General features: G+C 37.0%; 1 protein-coding gene across 6 annotated transcripts in view; it reads left to right on the plus strand.

Moving 5' to 3' along the window:
* The window catches only part of BLTP3B (bridge-like lipid transfer protein family member 3B), a 47,396-nt gene extending 40,878 nt beyond the window's left edge, over positions 1-6,518 (plus strand). For 4 of the 6 annotated variants that reach the window (XM_059846710.1, XM_059846708.1, XM_059846712.1 and 1 more), the window contains 4 exons: positions 233-489; positions 2,603-2,711; positions 3,611-3,780; positions 4,471-6,518. In XM_059846710.1, the coding sequence (XP_059702693.1) occupies positions 233-489; positions 2,603-2,711; positions 3,611-3,780; positions 4,471-4,596 (662 nt within the window). In that variant the 3' untranslated portion in view covers positions 4,597-6,518. Of the gene's footprint in view, positions 1-232; positions 490-2,602; positions 2,712-3,087; positions 3,502-3,610; positions 3,781-4,470 lie in introns of those variants that run through there. The other 2 variants (XM_059846713.1, XM_059846714.1) reach the window with 2 other exon arrangements.
* Positions 6,519-19,035: the final 12,517 nt, after the last annotated feature.

A 19,035-nucleotide genomic window follows, 5' to 3' on the forward strand; every position in this document is an offset into this window, starting at 1 on the left:
GTCTTTTCTCTTGTCACAGTGAGGTACTAGCCTTTATTTTTGTACTTTGAAGTGCTATACTTAGAAATTTGCTCTGAAGTTCTGTATTTGAAACACTGCTTTTAATGAATAATAACTCTATGATAACTTTTTGGCAAATCAGTTGGACAATAGAGGTGGAAATAATTACATCATAATTGATTTTCTGTACAATGCAAAATTTTAATGCAAATTTGTTTTCTTTTTGTAACAGGTTCTGACTGTAAATCTGTGGCTGGACCTGTTAATTCTTCACCTGAGATTAGTCTGAGATGGGAAAGCGGGCCTAGTGCTGTTGTACATTCCCTGCTAGCTGTAAAAAATGGGTTTCTTCAGTGTCATGTGGAGAACTTCAGTGCTGAATTTCTAACATCTTCTCTCACAAATATTCAGCATTTTCTAGAAGATGAAACTGTCGCAGAAGTGATGCCTATGAAGATAAAAGTTTCTAATGCAAGGATTAATTTAAAAGTATGTTAACAATGAGATACTTGGCTGCTCCAAAAAGAATTGTGTTCTTGTTTCTTTGATGATAAACTACTAATCTGGATACAGTTAACTTCAAAGAAACTGCTATCATGCTCTCTGAAAGGTCTTTAGATAACACTGAAACAATTTTAAAAGCCATAGATTTGGTTAGGTCTGTGGTATGCCTGGAGGGGAATTTTCTGCATGAACAAGCTATTTGTATTAATTAATATTTTATACTTTTTCCCCCTCTCCCAAATCTTTTTTGTAGAGTAACAGTGTCTGGTAATTTTATATGTAAGGATCTAGAGACACAATGTGGGTTTTTCTGGTTGGGCTTTTTTGCTTAGCAAAGGATATGGTTTTCTAATTACAAACCATGGATTTTAAAGGTTATTTCTCTCTCCCAGTTAGAGGGTAGTTCTTGCAATGAAACTTCTGTACAAAATAAGGAGAAAGGTTCTGGAATTCCAGTACAAACCACTTGAACACAACCCAAATTTCATGTTCTTCTAGAAGCAGATACTGAACAGTGCAAGCATTTTTGAGCACCATATCTTATAATAGTAACATTAAGAGGACACTTCTGCTCAAGTCTCCTAGGGGACTTTCTTTCAGACATTTAAAGAAGATGGTGAGTTCTGTGCTGCACAACCACTGAATATAAAGATAAGGACATTTTTTGAGGGGTGTAGAACAACAGCAAAACAAACAAACATAAAGATAATTATTACAATGCTTTGGACAGTAATAATCACCCATACAAAGTTTGAACAAGTTGAGGATTGGAAGAGCAGCTCCAGTTCTACATCTGGGGCTAAGGTCTTGATTCTGCCAAGATTGTTATTGACTGGAAAGGCAATTGTCTTGTGTTCTACTCAAAATGCATCTGTATTCCTTCCCTCAGTGATACGGCTCTTCCATCCCCTGAAGATCTTTGGGCACTCTTAGAGTTGTTCCTCCTCTATAGGATTAGCACAAGCATTTTCTGTAAGAGCTGTGAATCTGTTCCTCAGATTTCAGTGGACCACAAACATGAATGCCCAAATGCAAGTAGCAAAACCTTGACACATAGTCACTTGCATTTAAAACCAGGGTTGTGCTGGTTTATTGGAAGAAGGCAGACTTAAGCAAAATGTTCTTGAGAAAGTGGGGAATGTACAATAATAAACTGGCAACAAGCTTCTACTTGGCAGCAAAAGCACGAAAGTGCTCACTCAGCAGTGCACACAAGTCATGGTGGAAGTTACTCATGATGGTTGACAAACTGCAGATTTGACATAGAGATGATTCATTTCTATAGAGTTGTTGGGTATTATAGAGTGAGAAGATATGGTTCAAATGTGTGCTGCATTGCCTATTCAGTGCAGTATGTTCTTTTATTTCTTCTGCATGAGACTTCATGCAGTGTTGTTTCATGGCAAGAGAGGAATTTGAGAAAGATTGTTTTATTGTTTGCATTTTCTGCTGTAATCTCAGTGCTGTTTCAAGAAGCTTTGGAAGCTATATCTCAACAGCTTTCTTGGTAGACATTTAATGCTGATATGTATAGTTTATGATTATACTGGCTTTGTTATTCTGTTTGACAGGGATAATGAACTATAAAGACTTCCTGGGGAGATCCCAAAGTAATTTGTGAAGTTTCTCTTCTGTTAAATACAGTAGTATAACTTAACTGCAGCTGGTGTCATCCCAAACTAAATTCTGAAAAGACAAAATCTGCTCAAGAATGATAGCTGTATCCATTCAATCTTTAAATAGTTGAAGGGAAAATCAGACACTATATAGCACAGGCTTCTTATCTGTGACTCAGCTCCTGAGCTAACAAATGTCTAGAGTTGAGGTATAATCTTATTGAGATGTCTGTAAAAACACTTTGAAGTATTTTAGTTGGACTATATATTGAGTTCAGCAGACTTACTCTAGAGATAATTTTGAGCCTTTAAAATGATCCCTGGGGGGGAAAAAAGGGAGCCAAAGTTTAGTGGAGATCCCATTAGAAAATTCTGCTCTGAAACATTCCCTTTCAAGTTTCAATAAATCCACTTAAATAAACATTTTAATTATCTATTTTGATTTCCTTATAAACTCATTTTTTATTATGTGTATTTTTTAGGATGACAGTCCACGTGAAAATCTTAAGGCATCTGAGCTGGTACCCATAAAACTTCATATTGACATACTCTGGATAGAAAGAAATGATGATGGCACTTTTCTCATTAGAGGTTTGTATGTTGCTGTACCTTGATATCTCAATTCAATAATCCTGTTGTTTTTTCCTTTGTGCATACTTGTGACTAATTATGAAAAGATAACTGGTGATAATTTGTCTAAGCTGTGTTGCCATATGCCATAATTCTAAGTGTGGTCACAAAAAGGAAGATTACCTTTTTGACTAGTGTATTGGCTGTGATAACCCACAGTTTAATCAACCTGGGAGAAATAAAAAATATGCTTATAATGTCATCAGGATATGCTTCATCAGTGCATATCACTTCATCATGGTAAGTTTAGGGTTCCTTTGTTGCTACAAAGCAAACAAAAAATTGCCTTTCTTTACAGATTTCCAAGGTGGTTGCTGTCATTTTTGTTTTGTTGCAGGTAGTACTGGAAACTACTGTAAAACCATGACCCTGACTTCTTCCCTTGATGTACAGCAGTATATTTTAACAGGTGTTATATAGTGTACTTCAGTTACAAATGCTAGAAAATTTCTTTAATGCCAAGTAATTAAGGTATTTTCTAATTAAAAAACTTGATTCTGCAGGTTTATCTGTGTCTTTAAATGTAAATGCAGTCTTCAGAGAGATCTGGAGACAGTGTGTTAATAGCGATATTAATAGTTCTCAAATTTCTGATTATTCAGAATGCATATTCTGTGGTGATGATACAGGTTGGTATAAAAATGTGTTTATATTCTTCAGGCTGGAAGTTACATATTGTTTCTTTCTTCCTCCAAAAGTTTATGAGTTTTAATTAAATTTTATTCTTAAATTTGATTTTGAGAGGCAAATATCAATGTACTTAATATTATATTTGGTTTAGGTGGGTTTAATTTTATATTGATAAAAAGAAAGATTAAAAATTTTTTGACAAAAAAATGCACACTATTTCTGTAATACAGACAATCAAAAAGTAAATGATGTGTCAAAGATGAAGAATTCAAGCAGCACATTGCAGCAAGCAGTGGGACCTGTTGAACGTAGAACACAGGACCAAGCCACGCAAACTACTTGGGAAACACCCAGACCTTCTAAATCAAGCAGGGATTCATCTGATTTCCTTAAAAATGAGGTATAAAAAACGCATTTTGACTTCACCTTGGCCTCCTCAAAATTATGTTACAATGATTATTAATCATAATTGTAAGGCTATTTGGGGGTGGGCCTCTGATACACTTTTGAAATCTGTTGGAGATGAAAAATATGGATTGTGAATATTATGGTGTGGTTCAGCAATTTAACACTGCATTCTAAATAGTGTAATAATACACTGCACTCTGACTCTTTTCCTTTACATCAGAGGGAATTTTACGAGGGAGTTTTCTTCTCCCCGCCTCCTTCATTCCTGTACAACACAGCTACCAGAGACAAGGGACTTAGCTGTTTGGTCAGATCTGTACTGATCTATCAGTCATACCCAGATTTTGAATGGATGATGACAGAACCCACACATTAATTTGGCTGTTTTTCTCACTGGATAAGAATCTGGTCCTAGAGCTCACAATCTTGTGTCATTTCCATTCCACTCCTGAATGGAAATGGCATAGCTGAAACACTGGCTATCCCACCTTTTGAGCTGATTGCATTAACTCTCTCCATGTTCTACACTCACTGACTGAGAATCTGTTGCCATTGGCTCAGCCTCAGCAAACCTCCGCCCAGCAATGAATGGGAGCATTTGGTTTTTTAAGTTACTGAAATGGAAGAAGTCATCAGTATGGAGTTATACTAATAGCTTTCTTTTCTAACCTCTTCATTTCAGCTTATTGAAGAAAATGAATGTCTCAAACAGGAACTAGCCAAAGCCAAAATGGCTCTTGCTGAGGTCCAGATGGAAAAAGATGCCCTGCTCCATCGCATGAAGAGGATGAATGTTGATCATCAGTAGGACACTGTTCTCTTGGTACAAAGCATCATCATCATAACTGCGGGTGGTGGTGGTGGCACCTAAAATACTGTCTGCAAATCACTTGAAAATGTGCTTATTTTTCTTATTTTTTTGCTTACAGACAGTTTTGTCATTACAAAAACAATGTTTGTGAACCAGGTACTCTTCTGAAATTATCATTAAACATTGTAACTTTTCTCAGCCCATTTTAAACTGAAATGACTTTGGGAAAATCAGTTTATACTGTACTTTATTAATTTACTGAGGAAAAAAATCATATCATCTACTTTTAATATTATCAAAGGAAATGTTATTTTTAAAATGTTTTCTGAAAAGTGGATGGTCCAGCAATGAAAGAAGGTGCCTGGGTACATAGCAGAGTCCGTGTACCACGCCTCACTAACAAGGTGTACCTCTTTTTTGTTGCTTGATTGTTGCCAGAAGATATCTATAGAAGAGGTTACATTTGCACTATGATGATACAGGCTAGATCCTCTAGAATAGTATAGCTACTGAAAATTAAAGTACCAGCCCTAAACTGGCCCTACATTCAGTGTCATTTGCCCCGAGAGGATTTTAACTATAATCCTCTGGTGCTATAGAGTTCCATATACCCTTTCCATATGCACTCTTAAAATAAAACAGTAAATGCTGGAGAATTTAAATAAGAGGGCATACTACTGGGCTTTCCTTCTGCTTGAAGGTCCACTGTATCTGTACAGCTGATGTAATTTAGACATTCACACTTTATTTTTCCTTTCTCTGTCAAGAGGATATAGCCCTGATGTAGGATCTGGCCCTTTGTGACAGGTGAGCTTTGAGCCATTTTGCATGCATGTCTGATTCCTGCACAACTCATCAGACATGCCCAAGGATTTGGTTCAGTGTGTTTAAATAAATAATGTCAGTGCTTGTGAGGGGGGAAAATCCTACTGGGATTCATTAGTTGTATATTGCTCTTTTTTTGATAAAAAAGCTGTAGAGAATCACTTAATTACCCACAGAAATTGTGAGATTACATGAAATGTAATTATACAGTTTAAATTATGGGTGATTTGTACAAATTGAACAATAATTTTCAGCTAAAAACTGGTACAGATGAATAACTAAAAAAGCACAACACCATAAAATAGAGACTATAAGAGTGTGCTTCTAAACAATTTAGGAAACAGCGTACAAAACCATACATGCCTGTAAGAGATTGTCTTTGCTGGAAGTAAAACTGACTGAATAATTTAACTAGTGACCTTGAATCTGACAAATGAAAATCTTTTAATTGCTACCACAATTGTTTCTGCTCCATGGGATCTTGGAGGGAAGTTCTGTTTGTAGATAAGCAAACAAATCTCAAAAAGTATTTAGTATCCTGTGGTTTGACTTTGCATACTCAGGTTGTCAAACCAGTTTTAATTAAATTGTTTTCATTAAAACTTTTTGGAGGACACATAATTTGCACTGCTAGAAACAGTTATTGAAAGTGTGTAGATTTTAACTAAGAACTCTGTGGAAGAACTGGTTCAGGCACTATTTTAAAGCCTGCCATATGAAAAGCTAGTTGAAACTCTTCTTAATTCCCATGGAAATTTTTATTTTATTATTCTGAATTAGATGAAAAAATATACACACAATGTTTCTATTCGAGAAATGAAATATTTGTATTTGAATAGTTATATAAGACAACACAGTTTTAAATAGGAGTGGTGCAATTTCACATAAATATGATGTCAGATTCAGGGGAGGAATTCTCCTTTGATTTAACTCTGGTTGGTACTATTAAAGTAATTCTTATTTGGTTTATCTTTGCCAAGATCTAGTTGGAATTATTTTGAAGAAGGAATGTATAGAGTGCTTAGTAGCATGTTGCTAGAATATTACATTGAGAATTATCTAATTTTTAAAAATAAATAAATAGCAATATCAAATGTCTGGGTTTTTTTACTGCATAAACTAAAACTTGCTTGTTTTGAGAAAAAACAATTGCAAACCAAATCCAAAATACCAGCCCAAAGCAGCCCTTCTCAGTACAATTGTTGAAATTGAGGGTATCACTTCCTAGCACTTCACTGTAACTGAATACGTTTTCAACTTCACAGCCATTGCACAGTATTGAACATCACCTGTGGACAGTTCAGAGGAGATGGGTGTGCTTGGTTGTGAGCTTGACAATACTGAGAGTGATAGTACGGTGTCATTCTGAAATGAGTTTTGCTATTGAAAAAAACTAGAGAGGGAGAATTAATTTATTAATGTTTGAAAGTGCAAAGTTAAACTAAGCTCTAATAGGTTATACTAAACATAGTTACAAAAAGCCTCAGAATTAAAAAAAAAAAAGGCTTAATTTGTTCTCAAGGCTCTGCTGTGTTCATAACCTCCTAGACAGGAAGTTTGTGTTACTTAGTAGAGCCTCTTGCTTTTATTCTGCAGACACATAAATGGAAGATAGTTTGGAGAACTTCATTGTATATAGTAAACTGACTCCAGAAGTCTGGTAGGAAAACTGTTACCATATTTTGTTTTACATTTTCTGGAGAAATTTAAACTGCTCTGCAGTTTAGCTTAACGCTCTTCATCTTTATAGAAATGCTGTTTTAATATCTAATGAAGCTTTCACATCAATTCACCTGAAAGAGGCTGTGCCCTTTCCCAGACTTGGTCACTGAATCTTTACGGCATGTTCTGTTCCAGTTCTCACTGCAACTCTAACTTTGATGGTAAGCACCAGTTTTAAATCAAAATTTTGTGGTCTTCCAGTATTACTTATAGAAGGCCTGGTGAAGAGGGAGTTTTTTAGAGATCATACCTACTCGGGCCCCTTCTGCCAAGTCCTTTATTTCCCAGTTCCATTAGCCATCTTCTGTTTGTACACTGTCTCACTTAGGAATTTATCTGGGAGTCTTAATATGGGATCACAAATGATCTCTAAAGGATAACTGCCAGCTGCAGAAAATTTCCTGTGTCTGCCCTGATAATGGTTACCTTTATTCAAAATAATTTTTTAATAAATGTATGGAGAATGTGATAATAAAGGTAAAGACTTTTATCAAGCATCTACAATTCCAAGAGTACCAAGTGTATGTAAGTATTGCAGAAGCAAACTCCCTGCAGTGACCAGATTTCAGGTAAGTAATGATGGACAAAGTAATGATGGACACAATGGTTTCTATGTAAAGTAATGTGCTTGCATTGGTCTAGTTCTTAAAACGTTCATCACAAAATGCTTCAAGTGGAGTTTCAGCTCACTGTTGTCATCTGCACATTTTAGAGAGTACATCAGATTCCAATTCAGCTGAATGTCTTTTTCTCTGCTGTAGGAACAGAGCATCACCTTGCTGATATGTTAAATACCAATGAAATTGTGGGCACTTGCTGTGAAATCCACTAATTCACCCCTCCCAATAGGGAAATGAGTTTCTTGACAGCCCCTCAATACAACCTTATCTTTTTTTTAATTCCAACCCATGCCACTTCACTTTTGCTGAGTGGCTTTTGAGTAGCAGCCCCAATTTCTGTGCCTCATTGTGAACCCAGTGGCAGGCTCTGTCGTGCTGAAGCACAGTTCTTGGTGCTAAGGCTTGTGGCTCCCAGTGGTGCAGCACCAAGCAGCTTGCTCAGCTCACTCAGCTGAGGTCCCTGACAGTGACCTTCTCATCTTAATAACAACAGGAAACCTGAGAGCACGAGCAGCACCAAGGTCATGCTAATTGGCATTAAGGGATGCAAAACATGGACAAGAATAGTGGTCTTTGCTGGAAGAACAAAGCTTTGTTTCTCAATAAAATTAGGGAAAAGCATAAAGATTGCTGGTAAATAAAAGCTGTGTAGTTACAGTTGTTTACAGTTTTAGGTATTTTTAGCATGCTTACATAAAAACTGAATTAGAATTGTTCTGATTTTAAAGTTTATGGAAGACATTTTTGAACACTTTAATATTTCAAGAACTTTTTTGCAACTCTCAGCTCCTCAAATACTATGGAATGTCATGCAAGTATGTGTTATGCTAGTTGCCAGCTGAAACAAGTTGCAGGAGTTAAATCTTCAAAAATCAACTAAACTCTTGACAGCCTATGTTCTCTCCCAAAATAAGGGGTAACTTCTGCATCCCAAAGAGATGAATCTTTCATATTGCCACCTATTTAATGGGTAGATAATAACTTTTTCAAATGGACATTTTTTTGGTTTTGTCTGCCATTGCCCAAGCCACTCCTACATTAAAGTATCAGTATTTTATTATTCCTTCACTATCTCCTGCCTTTTCTTTTGTTGCCATCACTCATTTTAGTGTGAGTGGAAGTGGAATATATGTATTTTCTAATGCTTTCTGCCATGTAATCTCAGTATTAAATCTTACTGTTGTTTTAACAATCTCTGAGAACATTGTTTCGGAAGTAAAAATAAGATGTACTTATGCTGCATCTTCTTTGAGAGTAAGATGGCAGTGTGTGGAGCATAATGCATGAACTGGTTAATGCAGTTTTCCTAGGACAGAGTCTGTTTGAAACCACCATGATTTAATTTGAGTTAGATAATTGGTAAGTATTTTAAACATTTGACAGAGACATGGACAGATGAGCACTTCGGAAGTGGTGGTCTGAGTCAGTAAGTGCTGAATAAAGAGTCAGCCTCTGCCCAACCTATCTGTGGAACAAATCTGCAAACCTCATTCCACCGCTACCACGGAGGGTGCAACTGCCAGAAACAACTTCTGTCTGTGTAATTATATTGTTCTAGTAACGTGGAGTTTTCGAGCATTGGAAAACGCCTTTGCAGTGAGAATTACCACGTTGCAGTCCATGCCGGTGAGTGTCCTGCCGGGCAGAAGAGCCGTGCTCAGCTGCGGGCGTTCGGGCGGGGGTCGGTGTGAGCGGCGCCTCCCGGCGCTGAGCAGCGCTGCCGCCAGGGGGCGGAGCGGGAGCCGCCACTGGGAAGGGTCACCGGACAGCCCGCAGCTCCCAGCAGCTAATGATGCTCCGTCTCATAACGTGACTGAAAATCAGGGTTGTTTTGTTTTAAATTTAGATAACCTGTCTTTGTTTCTACTGCCTTATTTATGGCGTATGTTTGCCTCTAAGTAAATCGCATGAACTGCCTGAACAGTGTCAGAAGAAAGATTTTCTTCCCCCTTTTAGCTTTAAATAAATTATAAAAACTTATTTTTCTACATATTGTCCCCTTTATGGTAATATTTTTAACAGATTTTTCGTGCTTCATCATTATCTCTTAGAAGTTTAGAATAATTTTTTCTGGTTCTCCTATCATTGTATAGGTGAAAAGCTCCACTTTGATATCAACAATTTATTTGTTCAATTTCTTCACTAACTAGAAAAAACCCTCATATAAACAAAAGGAACATATAGAGATTTGCTGTGTTTCTTTGGGAATAACGAAATGTAATCCTTTACAAACACGTACCTTATGCACCTTTGCCAAGTTTATGACAATTTATATTAACACCATAGTGTGTGCTAAGTGATCTTTAGTTATTTCTTTTTATATCCTGTTTGGCTATTCAAAAACTTACAGGCAGAATGACTAAGCAGAGAGAAAAGCAATTTATACAAAATTTACTGTAGGAATGGGGTTGTTTTATTTTTGTCAAATAGAGAAAATAGCATAGAAAGCAGCTGTCTCTTTATTCCACTGGAATCTTAATGTAGTTTTTTTCCTTCCACTTATTTTTAATTTTAACAAGAGCCTGCAAATCAGGAGAGGTACAATGGAGAGTTTTTTAAGATGTCATCCTGCTGTGCCAATACTAGAAAATGTTGCAGAACATGGCAATATACTGGACACCAGCAAAATCATCTTCTTACCTGAACTGAGTTTTATGTAGAGATGAGGCTTCTCTGCTCAAACTTAGCAGGAAGATAGCAGGAAGTCTCCTCAAAAATCACTTCCTTCTAAACATGAGATTTGCTATTGGTGCAGTATTCACACACAAAAAAAAAAAATTTACAGAATTTTTTTGTTTGTATGCGTATGTGTATATTTATATTCAAAAGTATTTATACCACAGCTTTCTTAAAGAATTATAACAAATATGTCAGCCCCAGCATTTCATTTCCTATCCAGAAGTAATGTAAGAAATATGGTAAGTTGCAAACAGTCATTGAGAAATTCTTTAAAGCTGTATCAGAGCTATTTGCTTTAACTGTGTCCTACATTTTTCCAAATCCCTAACAGCTGGCAATGTAACTCATGGAAGCTACAAGTTAAATTTCAAACTCATGCTCATCTGAAGATATATCTGAGAGGGGTCATGACCTGAATGCTGTTCTTAAACCTTCCTTTGCTATTATCAGAAGCATTTTCAGCTTCTGCAACAGGAAAGAATTCCTTCAAAGTCATAATATTAAGAAGATTTTTAAAAAGACTCCTTGAAATGGGACTTCACAAAATACTTCAGCAGGCAAAGCCAACCTAGAGTTAATCTCTTTTGCCTTTTCATTATGCAAAACATGTCTCTTATTTAGCTACTCTAAGTCAAGGAGGAAGAAGGGAGAGTGTTTGAAATAAGCATAGGGAAAACAACACATTAAAACAAATTCTCAGCACCTTATTCATGAAAACATGTTCCTATGTGGCTGAATAGCTGTCATCCTTAATGTCAGTGTGGCTGCCTTTAAATCCACAGCTGCTGGAATCAAAAGGAATATTTTTACTTAGCAGCAAATAGTAATGTATAGGCAGTAACAGATTTTTTTCTTCTCCATCTGGTGATAAAACTCATATGGAGCAACGTCATACTGCATGTGTTAGCTGGATACTGACTGACAAACACTGTCATGATCTCCCACTTTGCTGATGTCCTTTCACACTGCATGTGTTAGCTGGATACTGACTGACAAACACTGTCATGATCTCCCACTTTGCTGATGTCCTTTCACTTCAAGGACCCTTGGAAATTTCTTATGCTAATAAGTAGACCCTACTTCAAGCGGGATTTATGAATAACAGGAAATTTAGGTATCAGATACTCAGTATCCAATCTCACCCGCTCATACTGGAAATGGGCCTGCCAGAAGAATCTGAGCCCTAATCACTGGAGGTGATTACTGTGAGAACTTAACTGAAGCTGTGTTTAACTAAATAAAGATAAGGCAGAGCTGTAGCACAAACATGTCCTCAGCATGATGTACATTTTCACAACCATCACAACAGGGATGTGAGAAAGAGAGGGTTGTATTATAGAAGGAAGTAGAAAAGAGAGACTGAGAATTTCTATGAAAGGAAATTTCAAAATTGCAGCAAGAGAGAAATGCACAATAAACAGACAATATAAATTAAATCAAATGCTACAAATGTTTAGTTACTGTATACACAATGTGCATTAGATCAGGTACATTACAAAATGTATCAAAACATTCCAAATAATTGGAAAATATGTTTTGATGTAAAATATGTTTTCTTTTCTTCTACAAGAAAGAAAAGAAATTGACTCAGCTTCCACAGCAAATCTGAACTGTTGCTTCCCTGCTCAAATGGTGGTGGTGGTGGTGAAATGTTTCAGTCTCTCCTCACAGGAAACAAGTGATAGGACAAGAGGAAACTGCCTCAAGTTGTACTAGTGGAGGTTTAGGTTGGACATTAGGAAAAATTTCTGGACCAAAAGGGTTGTCAAGCACTGGAACAATCTAGCAAGGAAAGTGGTGGAGTCACCATCCCTGAAGGTATTTTAAAGATGTATAGATGTAGCACTTAATGGATATAGTGCAGTGTTGGACTTGGCAGTGATGGGGCAATGGTTGGGCTCGATGACCTTAAAGGTCTTTTCCAACCTGAAGGTTTCTGTGAAAAGGGATTGGGCTAATGCAGGGTAGTGTCTTCACTGGGATATTGCTGAGAAAAGCAAGTTTGACAAAATACTAGCATCAAAATAAAACTGGGCAGTTCCATATTTTGATGTTTCAAGTTTAAAATGTTTTATTCTATCTTCAATATAAAAATGAATGATGTGATAAAATAGTAGTGTCATAGAAGCTTATTAATTTGCCATTACAAAGTCTATTTTCAGAAAACTACCGTGTGTGGTAGGTCCAGAGGTGTGAAAAGAGGAAACAAATGTAAGAAAACAGCAGTTATCAGATTTATGTGACTTCAGAATTTTCCTATTTGAATTATTCATCCTACTTTAGTTATTCACCCAGCATTATTGGAGGTGGATCTTTTTAGTTCCAATTTGTTGTATACTTAATTATTTGATTAAAGATTACTTTGCATTAATTATTGTGTATTTTTCTAGGATTATGCCAGCCTATTTGCATATCCATAGCAGAGTGTGGAAATAGAACTTCTATCCCAAATAGCTGCACCAGTTTCCTTCCAATGAGAAAGAATGCAAAGATTAATTCCTAGATCTGTTTTTCTGAATCAGCTCCAGTTAGAAGAGTGTTGTGGATATGCTGGTATTCCTGTAATCCTCTCTGCTACCTTTGCTACTGATGCTCTGGGGTATGTCAGTACACTATTGTGTTCTTGAAACATTAGTCTTACATGGAATAATTTTTTGTGCATGTTTCTTCCTTTGAGATCTTGCTTTTACTTAGCTGCTGAAATAAAATCAGGGCTTTTTGCCTGGGGTTGATAGTCACCTTCAGTTCAGATGAGTAAGTGTAAATCAAATTTATTGGCTGGTTTAGCCATAGACTTTACCAATTATTTTGTTAGACCAAGACTTATTCTATTGTTTGAAGGCTCAAAATGAGGGAGTTGCACATCAGCAAGCAAATTACTCATGTTAATATTTTACTCTGTAATCCAGTTACACAAAAGGTAATTGAGATTAAGAAATTCACTGCATAACCATGTCCTCATGCAAAAAGCAATAACTTTCTTCCCTAGGCAGTGCAGGACTAGCTGTCTAATTTTAATAAACACTCTAGAATATTGTTTTGTGGGGCTTGAAGAAGTAATTAAGAATGAAGAACCTTTTTACTGTTGGGATAACTGAATAAAGTACGCTGGGGCCCTAATCTTGTGCTAGGAGCAAAGTACCAGCTTCATAAAATCACCATTTCTGACAAATTTGATATTAATTGTTTTTTTGACAGACAGCAGCAGCAACCTTAACATCAGAATAACTGTGTGGTTGTATATATACTGTACAAAACCACAGTAAACACTGTGCTGTGTATTTTAATTTACAAAGACTCCATTAAACTACACTCATACACAAGGCAGTAAGCTGAGATAAAACTAGCAAGGCAATGAGCAAAGCTTACACACCTGTTATTTGTGCTGTGTGCACACATACACGTCCATGCTAACATGTAATTTCTCAGAATAAAAGCATGTGGAAGTGGAATACAAAGCAACCCCAAGCCTATTATAAATTAAAATACTTGAACGAAAACAACATGTTAACTTGGTTTAAGTTTGTCCCCTGACCATTGTGATTCCTAAGTTCTTCTTCAGGAAAAATAATTGTTTTATATTTACTTTTTCCATGTCCTTATTTTATATACTTCTATTTATATCTCCCTATGGTTATAATTTTTTTAAAGCTGCAGTGGCCTGGTCTATTTAGGCTTTACAAAGACTGTACATACTATACATCTGATCACAGCTCTTTGCTTTTACTGTACCTTCCTTAGCTCTGATGTAATGTTTTTGAGACAGGACAAAGTCAGTGGTTTTATACACTGACATATTGATGCTCATCTCCTTTCCTAATAATTCCCAATAATTGTGTTTGCTGTTTTGATTACCATATAGCATCAAATGGACGTTTTTATAGAGATTTATGGAGATGTAACAGCAGTTGTGAAATTATAAAAGGGGAAACCAAAATATCCCTCCAGTAAAGAATTATTCCTTTCTTTTGACAATGTTGAGTTCCACCTTCTGTTTTACTATCTACTAGAAAAATGTACTCTTGCATACTCAGTTTTAGTCCAAGCTATCCTGAAACCTGTTGTTTTGCTACTGTATTTCACTTCTTACTCTCTTCACAGGCTCTTTATGAGCCTGCTGGACAGTGCAGGTCCTAGGAGCAACCTCTCACCAATGTGAAAATTGGTCATTTTTCCCTTTTACTTTCCTTCCTTTAATGACTCACAAGAGAATCGTCCCTCTTAATAACAATTTGATTTTTTAAAAAGTATTCTCTATGGACCTTGTCAAAAGCTTTTTGGAAAGCCAAATGCAACCTATTGATTGATTTGAAATTTTCTTTATGCTCTTTGACTTCTCCAAAGAACTCCTAAGAAACACGAGACATGCTTTGCTTCTCCAAAAGCTGTACTGAATCTTCACTTTTGTGTGCAGGCAGGTGTCTACCAATTATCCTAGCATGCAAATCAGCTCAGTAGTTCTCCAGGTCTCCTTCAAGCCCCTTAGGAGTTATTAGGATCACATTTGCCACCTTCCACTCATCTAGTACCAAAGCCAATTGAAACAATAGCTCTCACGTCACCATTTTAATTCTGGGAGTGTTAGAGCTGAGCTTCTTCAGACTCTTTGGGAAATTGAATCTGGTCCAGGCAAGTTATTTTTGTTTATTGATTTGTTATAACAAAACCTTTGCTCATGAGACTGTAACTTAGTCAACACCTTGGACTTGGCCTCTAAAGAAAAGCTCCAGTAGTTGAAATGTCAACTACTTTTTCACCAGAAATAGTTTTTCACCCACTGGAAAAAAGAACTGGCCAGACCAAGAATCCAATACAAAGTTAGCTATCTGCATCATTTGTGTTACGAATAAGCTAAAACTTGCATGGATTTGGTAAACTAAAGTGAGTTAGAGAATCAGTGGAAGACTGTAAATTTGACAATGTTATACTGAGAAAAAAAAGAGTGCTGTGTCCATTTGGTTCCAGGTTAATTCCCATTGCAACTTTAATCAAAAATCTTTGTCATGCATTTCTCCTTTGAAATTTCAAATACATTCTGCCTTGTTGGTCATTACCACATGTATGCACAAATACAAACATACCTAATGAATGCACAATGTATGAGTGTTCACTCAACCATTTATGTCAATTCTGAGGAGTGATTTACCGCTATGTATTCATGTAGGATACTTACTATTAGAAGAGACAAAACCAGAATAGACCCTCCTGGGCAGAACACTTCTAGCTATGCTATTGCCTTACAGTGCACCAGCCCCCTGTGCTGCTTTCCTGGGTGTTACTGATGGAGAGCAAGGATAACACTTGCACACAATTCTACCAGCTGTCTCTACTTGCAGTTGCAGTCCCTTGTCACTTGCATGTTGCAGCTGAGACTTCTCTATGATCCTTCTTTCAGGCAGTCAAAATCTGATGTGTAGGCAATGTCGTACATATCCTCAAAGGAAGATAAGAAGATGAAAATATTTTATAGTCTGAAAGAGGTTGCAATGTATCAAAGGTAGAAACAAGTTGGTTTTTTATACAATAAGCTGTGCATTAAGCAGTACAGGCAAAGTTTTAATACTGCATCTGTCAGCCCACACTGGACTGGGGCATCTAATCAGCATGCTGCTCTTACCAACTGGTATCCACATTTGATTGTGCATTTCTCTCTAATGCATGAAAAATAGTCTCAGGCACATTTTGATAGCACAGTGATGTACACCTAACACAGAGCAGAAGGACTGGATGAATAATCATACTGCTAATCCCACCTGCTCTGACACAAGAAATCCATGTAAAAGATATGTATAGATATCTCAGTTACCCTTAGCATCTGCCATCAGAGCAAAACCACAGCTGCACTGGAAATGGCACAGCAGACAGAACTTTCTGTCAGTACTATCCCATGCCCATATTGTGGAGGTTTGGCTCTCCAGCACCGACACAACCTGCAGTCTGTGTGTCCTTGACACTTTCCAGCAGTGGGACATTTCAGCCCTGTGGGGAATGCAGCACACTTCCCATGGTATATTCAGATGACTCTGTAGGTTTATGGCTGTGAGAGAGAATCACAGTTTAATTTCTTTCTCTTCTTTAACGTGTTCAGAGCTCCATAAATATGATGCCATGAGGTCACTGCAAATGCAGAGGCAGTGCCTTGCTGTTGGGCAACATCACCAAGGGACTGGTTTTCCATTCTTTTCCCATGCAAATTGCCAACATGTTTGAAAGGAAGTAAGTGTTTATAGAAAATGGAATCTAGTCAGAATTGTTTAGTCAGAGACAGGATTGTTGTGGGTAAGTTATCTAAAATGGCTTTTTCCTCACATGTTACTTCAGCTTCTGCTTAATTGGGTGAGTCCAAGAATCCGTGCAGTTTTTTAAGACCACAGAACTCTTGGTGTTTTTATATCCCTCATGAGTTCATTTTAGTACCTTCAGTTTCTATAATTTTCTTTCACAGTGGGGGAGGATGCAAGTCCTTTTGCATATTTCAGTGGTGAGAGCTAAACTAAGCGTCATGTGAGTATTATGGTGTGTCCCAGTTTTCCAAACCGAGGCCATGTCCACTGTGCCATCTACCTGCTGAGCCTATCCCCGAGGAGGGCTGACCTGCATCTGGGTTCCACCTTGGCAGGCAACCAGGACATGGTGACATTCACACCTGGCCTCAAGAGCTCATGGCTTGAAACTCAGTTTCTTTTTTATGCTACAAATATCCACTCTAAAGAGCAAAAGACAATATCAAGACTGAAAAACACTTGCCACACAGATGCATGAAAAATACTGCTTTCTCTTGGGCAGCCTTCACAAAAATTAGAATAATAATCAGGCCTATTTAATGCTAATTTATTTTCTGCTGTCAAAAAGAGCTGATGGTTTATTCTAGCATTTTGTGCTCTGTTTCAGAATACCCCTCAGAATTTGTAATCGGGATCTTAGGCCTTCCCTATATCTTTACATGAGAGAACTGATAATACATAGTCCTGAAATATGATGTCAATATATTTGCTATTCTACACAGCTATTTTTTAATATCATGGATTTAGTGTTCTCTTCAATACCTACAACTCAGTTTTTCATACTCTCTTCCACGCATCTGCTTGAAAATAAAGAGGGAAAAGTCATGGAATGTTAGAAAGCACCCATTTAATTTGCCTGTAATTCAGGGAGGCTGCAGGAGGAAAGAATGAAGAAGTTGTCACCCTGATATGAGAACAAAGCCGAGTGATAGTTGCATTGTAAAAACATTAGGAAACTCCCTGCTTCTTACAGTCACTTCTAGTTCTTTCAAATGACAAACCAGTTAAAGAATTTCTAGGTAGGCTAAGTGCTCTCTCTGGTATTTTAGAAAATGGAAGAAAACAGAAGGTAAAGCATATGTTGTGTTGAGAGAAATTTTAAGAATGAAGGTGTGATGCCACTTGGACACTGACAGCTGCAGTGGTCATAACTTAAAATGTCTTTACAAATACTAAAACCTTAGAATCAAAATTGTGCTGTCATATGGAACATCACTGCTCAAAAAGCATACAACATTTTGAAGGATCTCTTTGCTGTTTTACATATTATTTTTCTCATCTGTAACTACTGCAAATTACACAGCTATGTTTCTACATTCTGTGTCTAATTCACTTATTTATCATACATACATCTTTTAACACTCCACAGTCTTGTCCTGATATTACCAGGAGCAAAAAACAAAAGACATTTAAAACACAAAGGAGTCCACTTAATCTAACGAATGGGTTTGGCCATTTACATTCAACTCAGTCTAGATACTTTGTTTTTCTTACTAGAGCCCACTGTCGATTTCATCTCTGGAAACAGACCAGCCCATGTTCTCCATTCTTCGCTTCAGTAGCCCTTACAATTTATCCACATTTAACCCTTCCATTAAACTGTGCTGCTTACATTCCTTTTCACTTTTCAAATGGAATTACTCTGTTGTGCCGTATCTGTTAATGAAACTAAATCTTCTATTCGGCCTTCACAGGTTTTTTGGGCACTAGGCTATGGGTTTACTGGGGTTTTGAGCCTTTCTACATTCATAAAATCTTTCTAAATTTGCTGGCTACTGCATGCATCTGCTCCATTGATATTTCTATGCTGATTCTCCTTACTGTTCTTCAACAGCTTTCTGGACGATCATTTCAATTAGAGCACAGTCTTGAGATTTTATTTTCCCCAGAAGAATTATGTAACGTTTATACTGAGTCATATTTGCCATCTGCTGATCCAACCACATAAACAATACAAATTCTTGAAAACCTGAGATTTTCCTTAGCATCTGCTTCCAATCTAATTTTTCACAAATGTGCAGGTTTATGCACAGACTCCTGCTTACGATCAGCTCCTCACCGAATACCGGCACCTCTTCCGAGGCTCTCAGCAAACTGGAAGGAATTTCTTCATGCTGAGCATGCAGAGCATACATGTGAGATGTTTATCAGGCAATGCATGTGACTGTGTACAAAATCAAAAGCAAGGAAGGAATACAGGGAAATTATGGCAACCTTAACGCGAATTCAGAATGTGAGGTGCTCTGAGTTTATGGCTACCTTCTTTGGAACTAGTTAATGCTCAAGTGGCTGGCAACAAGATACAA

This window comes from Haemorhous mexicanus, chromosome 5 (assembly GCF_027477595.1).
Source record: "Haemorhous mexicanus isolate bHaeMex1 chromosome 5, bHaeMex1.pri, whole genome shotgun sequence".
NCBI classification, from domain to species: domain Eukaryota; kingdom Metazoa; phylum Chordata; class Aves; order Passeriformes; family Fringillidae; genus Haemorhous; species Haemorhous mexicanus.